Here is a 7,573-nt window from a genome sequence, read left to right as displayed (position 1 = left end):
TAATTATATAGTTAAATTACATGAAAAGAAAACATTAGAGAAACATATTTAATAAAAATCTATCCACAAAATCAAAACTTAGTGATTATGCTTGTTTTGAAGCGATTCTTACCACTTGCCAAACATGAAGAGTTTAAAAATAATTTTTCATTATTAATAAATATACATATAGATATAAATAATGATGCAATAAGTAAGTCATTCATTTCTTTTAACTACGTAACGGTAGTCCATGCGATGAGTTTATCTTATTCTGTTTGTTATGCATTGAGGACAAGACGATCATTTACCGCGTGATAACTTTTTGTTCACGCTAGAAACTTAGTCGAGAAATAATCTTTAAGAGCGTGAGTCTGTGAATCTATCTGACTGTGCGAAAGCTATATGTTTGTGTGAGACTTAATTATTCACTTTCTTGCGAGCTCATATTCCATCGACTCTGATATTCTTTCGCGCGTAGAGTGTTCGCCATTACATTGTATGTGCCACTGTTGCCGTGTTTGGTATTACACGACTCGTATGTTATGATCGACGTATTGTATCGCGTAATTCTCAAATACATTATTGTTATTTGTTACATGTAATTTTGTATGATTGATATCTCCAATCTCTCTCGCCTTCTGATTTTCCCCACTCACGCGATCATCCACCTATTACATAGCTGAGCGACCCGTTTCGCCTGTCGCGATAGAAAGTTCTGTATCTTGAGGAATCTTCGGTTTGATCCTAATCCTTCTGTATTTTTGTGAGAAAACGCGATGAAGTTGTGTCGTCACAATATATATCCCTATGTACTTTTATTTTAAAAAAATCCTCGAATTTACCCCGTTTCTATATAAACCAGGATCTGCCCTTAATGTATAAAATATAAATATATTGTATATAGGGTAGGGTGAGATTTTCTTTGTCCATGGAGCTATTCCAGTCAACGTTTGTTTTTAATTAACATATATTTAAAGGTCGTTTACTTTTAAGGTGTTTACTTTTAAGAAGCAATCGTGTTTGAGAGTAATGTACAGTTGTAAGCAAATTATATTGAGCGTTTATTAAAGTTTTAGGACAGTAGTGTAAAAATTACCTCTGATAATCGTAAATTATTTTCTTACATTAATTTTTTTTTTTTAAGATCCTCTTTAATGGGCGAAAGAATCCTACCGGTTTTGATACATGGACACTTTTATCAGTTTAGATATTTATGTAATATTGTTCTTTGTTATATGTTAATTTTTATGCTTACACAAGAGGTTAGGTTGTATTATATTCAATTTACATTATATTCAATAATAAATCGATTATATTTGAAATTTAATTGGGTGAGACATTTTACTGCAAATTTTCATATCACTGTATGTTGAAATTGACGGAATAGCTCCACTTTATCTCATAAAGATTAATTATAAAGTGGATAAAATAAATAAAAGATAAAGGTATACAATATAATTACTGTATCATAATATAAGATATCGTAAATTATAGCTTTATTACAACAAATAAAGTATTTAAAATTATCTTATATATGAAAACACACGTATATATATATATACACATATATATGTATTGATCACTCTCCATGTCCCGCAACTCTACGCAATAAAACATATATCTTTTCTTTAATCCAATCCTTATTATAAGGAGCATAAGTATTTGTCGATTTTTGATACACAAGACAGGATAAATCCGTTAATTGATCAACGAAATCAAATAATTGACTAATGTCATAAGTAATAGTTGGAGTGTTTGGATTTCGTCTCTTTAGATGTTCTTCATAAATTTTACAAACTCCTACAATAATAAATAAATAATTAATACTCGTAATTAGTATTAAAATATAAAAATACAAATGCGTGCACGCGTGTATGTATAGAATATATTTTACGTAATGATTAACAAATTACAGGGTGAATCATAAGTATGTTTTAAAATTTCATATTATTGGATAAAAAAGAACAAATGCTCCTCTAAATATTAGGTCATAAATGCTTCGTTGTTAAAATAACGGACACAAATACAGTAGTATTAAATAGTGACTTTATTTATAAGAGTCAAGTGAGCTTTTTTTATGTTCAGTGTTCAACATCATTTTTCACATATGCATTAGCACGACGTACACATAATTGATACATTTCCTCATAGGAACATCTGTACTTTCTTTTTAAGGATCACACTTATAACATTTTTTAAATATATTTATGATCCGGCCTGTATAATATATAGAAAATCAATCACATCATTCTCTTTTGTGTGTGTTTGCACGTAGGTACGTGTGTATATATATAAAGATGACCCTACATGGTTAATAACATTAATCAGTAATATTGAATCAGTAATGCTGCCAGTATACATCAATATTTTTGGTATTTTTACAACCTTACACGATCAGTATTATTAACAATATGTTTCACTTTAGTTTTACATACATTATCTGTTGCATGGTGCATATTGTGATATGGACTAAGTTCAGCAGTTTTGCAACTGTTGTAAAATTCTTGAATATAATTGGTTTATACATTTAAATTCAGTGAGGAACTAAGGGCAAGACCAATCATATTAAAGAATGAGTGCGTTCAAGTCGGCAAAGCGGCTAGCCTATTGGTTGTTACTTATAGATCCAATCAATCACATTCAATCGCTCAGCAAGCAGACTAGCTACTTTGTCCGGCTTAAACGCGCCCAATTTTATAGTTGCAAAGCTGCTTTTTCCGCTGAACGCAGCCATGGATTTTAATAAAGCGATAATGATGCACGAGAATCAAAATCCAGATCACTGTATTCTATGTCAATCTATTAATGTCAACCACACACAAAGTAATATTGTCAGTATTTATTAATACTGACAGTATTATTAACCGTGTAACATCCAAACTGAGTCAAACTAACTTGACGTTGATTGGACCGCAACGCTTGCAATATTGTGAAGCGATTAATGTAGAATCAGCATTATGCTTGCGTGCGCATGTGTATGTATTTTTAATATACAGGATATCTAGTTTAATATACTGGAATTCTGTTGACAACGTTCGTGGGCAGATGGAACGGATTAAACTGAGTCGAAAAGTTCTGTACCATTTTGCAATTTTCACAATAGTTAACGAGACATTAATTTCTAAAGATCGCCGAATAAGAGCGTATTTGTCCGGCCATACCGTCAAATACACGTCCATCGGTCGTGGGGGAGTAGTTCACTTGTACATTGGTGCAATTGCTCACTGCTAATCACAGCAATTTTTGCGTAGGGATTATTTTTTTCTAGCGCCGTGATTGGCTTGTGCACAATTGACTCGGTGTGCAATTGATATACACCCGGTCGTGATCGCTAGACGCGTGAGGAATTGTTTTCTTTCGCCGCCGTGTGTAACTGTTGTTTATAATAAACAACTCCCTACAGAACCACGCGCTTAGCGATCACGACCGATGGGCGTGCATTTGGTGGTACAGCTGGGCGGATATGCGCTTATTCGGCAATCTTTAGAAATTAATATTTCTAAAAAATTATTCAAATACATATTAAATTAATATTAAATTACTATTATTAAATTATTTTATATCTCGTTCACTATTGTTGTAAAATAGTAGAGGACTTTCCGACTCAGTTTAGTCTGCTCTACCTGCTTACGAGCGTTGTCAGCAGAATTACCAGACATCCTGTATAAATTCTATTTTATTATTTATGTTCTATATTTCTCTCATAGATATAATAAGGTATAAAATCGATTGATTTTATGCTGCTTAATGCAATCTTATTTTCATAAAAAATTACAATTTCATATAACATGCACAATTAAAAAGAGCATTAATAGCTGTTATTAAAATTTATATATAACTTAAATTTATAATATAATATTACCATAAATTATAATTAAAATTACCTTCCATACATTCATTAATGCTTTCATAATCAGAATATGTTCTTGTTTCAGGCCTGACACCAGGTTGTACTAATAGTATTGTATGAGACTAAAACAAAATAAAAGTAAATAATAATGTAAACTTAATAAACATTACCAATGACACTGTCCGACTCGGCTTTTAAACCATATGACAAAGTAATTATTACAAATTGTTAGTTGCTGAAAATTAATCTATAAATGACGTTCAATGATCAAGTGAAACATAATCTATCATGATTGAAATGAAAAGAGGCATCCAGATCAAATTATTGTTTATCAATTTCTCTAAAATATCGGCATAATCTAGATCTTCTGTGTCTGTTTGTAAATTCAAACCATTATTCTGAGATTTCATTGGAAGCATCTGTGAAATCAAACTTTTGTAATAAAAATTATCGACATCCAAAATTCCAACATTGTCCCAATTGAATTCATGATTGCGATGCAACCTACGGTTTTGTAATTACAAAGTTAGTGAAAGTATTCCATGCATATGACTGCAATGTTTTTTCACTCGCATTTTTAATTTTCTGCTAGTTTGTCCTAGATAAGTTGCATCATAATCTCTACAGCTAATTTTATACACCACGTTCTTTTTTAATTCATGGAACCTTATATATTTCGATAAATTTGCGTAGTTTATAGTAATGCTAAAAAATGCGATATTCTGATTTGCACCATTGATAATGCTCCTGAATTTTTCTGAAATGCCATATACATACGGTATAGTAAATCATTTTATGTTATCACTTGAACCACGATTAATGTCATTACCAAATGATTTTGGAATTTCCTTATTTATTACTGTATTAATCGTCCTCGTTATATTTTTGGAAATCAATTCTAATGGAAAATCGTTTTGTGTAATAGTGTATTAATGATGAGAATTACGTTTTTTTTTATGAAATTTTGAACTGGTTCGCATAAAGGAGTGTCTCGTGCCATGCTTAGCGCCGAGACACTACCGTCTCTAGATTCATTGACGAATTCATTTTCAGTGACAAAACATGTGTAAAAATCACTATGTCCCATTCGTAATCTAGAAAGAGTTTATATTTGTCGGACAGTGTTATTAATTACATATAATAAAGACATCTAAATATTAATCGATTAAATTTTTCATTGCCATATTATTTACATAAAAAATGATAAAGAAGCAGGAAAACTATAAATTTTGTAATGTTATAAAGATATTATAATTAGAAGATATTCATTATAATCAATAATAGTCAATACAATATATAATATTGTATAAATTAAATTTATCCTAATTATACATAATACATAATATACAATAAATGGCTATATCTTCTTTGCCTATCAATAATTATTATATATAATTAGAATTATATACCTATAGAAAAAGTCAATAAATAAAAATCTAGAATATAATGGTTTTATTATATAAGAATTATTACATATAAAAAAAATTATATAAGAATTACTATAGGAGAAAATTTTATTTTATTTACAAAAGAGATTATCACTGTTGATGTATCATGTACAAATATTTATTTCCTCTATAAATAATTAATTCCATGTCTATCGAATGATTTAATAATTCATTTTTCTTAAATTTTCTTTAAATAAATATGATTATCGATTTAAAAAACGAGCATATTATTACTTGAATTTTGTTCAGATCGATATAAATAATTGACCATAGAAGCAATCCTCAATATTGACATTACTGCAAATCATATTTTAAGCATTTCTCGTAAGTTTATTGAAATTTACCATATTTATGCATCCTGTGTCTTTTAAATCATATCATAGTAATCTACTTGCAAATACAGAAATTTCACAAATAATTGGAAATTTCTGTATGATTTCTAAATGATACACTTTGAATTCCATCATTGTTAGGATTTCATAACTATAGTTTTAAAGGATCGGAAAAACCCAATTTTTCCCATTTTTCCACGGATTTTTTGATTTTTTTCCCCAAAGGTAGAAAAATTCACGCATGCTCTTAAAACCTACCACGTTTGCTTCTCGGTTTTTTCCGTAAAGAAAATAATTGAGTACAGGGTACACAGCAGGATAAGTTAACAGAAATTTTGAAATTGTATAAAAGATCTGAGTCGCACAATGTATTCAATAAAACACAAAACATACTATTGTACCATTAATGTAAGAATTAAAAATATAGAGTCCAAATATCATGTTTATATGATAATAATATGTCTAGAAAATAATTTGGATTTAAACTGAATTCGTAACAAAATATTTGAAAAAAAAAAAAAAAACTACAAAGAGACACTTCAAGAGTTCATTAGACTGGAGTGTGGCAAACTAGAGTTAAAAATCTGTCTACTTAAGCTTTGCCATGTAATGTACTAAAGGAAGGTTAAATTAGGTTTTACTATGAAAATAGAAGGATATAACTAAAAAATTTTAACAAAAATAATGCTACATAATTTCGTAGATCGTATTAATTTTATAAAGAATTTAGAAGTTACTTATCTTTTACGTAACAAAAACAGCAATTTTTCCAAAAAACCAATTTTTCGGAATAAAACCGAAATTTTTCCGTTTTTTCCCCAGTAATTTGAGAAAAGCGGCTTTTTTAAAATTATATCCATAACACAATACAGACGTAACATTTTATACAATAACAATATTTTTTATAAACAGTGACACAATTGTATGATAACTAAGTACATAGTTCAATAAAGTCTAACGTTTAGAAGAAATAAAGGACTCATCAAGCAATGAAACATGATTGTGCTTACCATTTTTGTTTACGTAGTCCTAGTAGGTAAGTATAGATCATAAAATGATAACTCAGTAATTATCAGTAATTCCGATAACAATCCAGATAATATGGAATAATACTCCCTTAGAACGATTTGAAGCCTAAAAAAAAGAAATCTATTGGAATCAAACGCGAGCAAATTAATGTTATATGAATTGACGACTTCTTCTTCTTCTTCTTCTTCTTAATTTATGGCTCACGCCTCCAAACAACCAATAGGAGGTCGATACGGCCAGATCACGTTTTGAATGTTAGACTTTAATAAAATTGTAACACTTAGATATATTGGCATTTGCCATAGAAAATCGGAGCGCGCTACTGGGAGTGAAATGTACTCCCCAGGCAACCACGCGTCAGCACGCCGAGTGTCGAGCGGAGCTATAAGCTGCGCTAGGATGGGAAGGGGAGGAAAAAGACGAGGAAAGGCGCGTGCGCGGGATGCCAGGAGGCGCGAAAATGTGAATTCAGAAATGCCTGTTGCAAGCTTTACTAAAGATAAGAATAAGGCGACATAAAACTTCTGTTGGGTTAGAAATAGCATGCGAGAACACTTAGTTAATTTATCTCCGTGGTTAGAGATACGATCAATAATGCGTCGCAAGTAACGTGCGTTATTAAAAGTGTCCGGACACTCATAAATTAAATGTATAATATCCTGTTGCGGTGAGCCACATAAACAGGAGGGGTCGTCTATGAGATTCTTGCGGTAAAGACTAGAATTGAGATTGTAATGATTCGAGCGCAAACGACTAATCATGACAATAGCCTCTCTAGAGATTTTTTTTGCGAAAGTACCAAGGTTTCGAGGATTTTTGAAAGATGAAGTTAAAGAAGTAAGTGCCCTTGATATCAGCGGTAGCTTCAAGTTGTTGGTAGAAATCATTCGTGATTTGTTGTTTGATAACGGCACACAGGTCCGAATAAGGCA

General features: G+C 30.7%; 1 protein-coding gene across 1 annotated transcript; it reads right to left on the bottom strand.

Moving 5' to 3' along the window:
• Positions 1-1,503: 1,503 nt before the first annotated feature.
• On the bottom strand, positions 1,504-6,994 carry LOC108720187 (enhancer of rudimentary homolog). The gene is made up of 3 exons (XM_018458619.1): positions 6,623-6,994; positions 3,867-3,954; positions 1,504-1,782 (listed from the first exon to the last, which is right to left on the bottom strand). Exons 1-3 carry the CDS (start codon positions 6,623-6,625, stop codon positions 1,562-1,564), a joined length of 312 nt encoding a protein of 103 aa, XP_018314121.1. The 5' UTR covers positions 6,626-6,994; the 3' UTR covers positions 1,504-1,561.
• Positions 6,995-7,573: the final 579 nt, after the last annotated feature.

The sequence above is a fragment of the Mycetomoellerius zeteki genome, unplaced genomic scaffold (assembly GCF_001594055.1).
Source record: "Mycetomoellerius zeteki isolate Tzet28-1 unplaced genomic scaffold, Tzet1.0 scaffold737, whole genome shotgun sequence".
Classification (NCBI taxonomy): domain Eukaryota; kingdom Metazoa; phylum Arthropoda; class Insecta; order Hymenoptera; family Formicidae; genus Mycetomoellerius; species Mycetomoellerius zeteki.
This window is presented reverse-complemented; position numbering and strand designations above follow the sequence as displayed.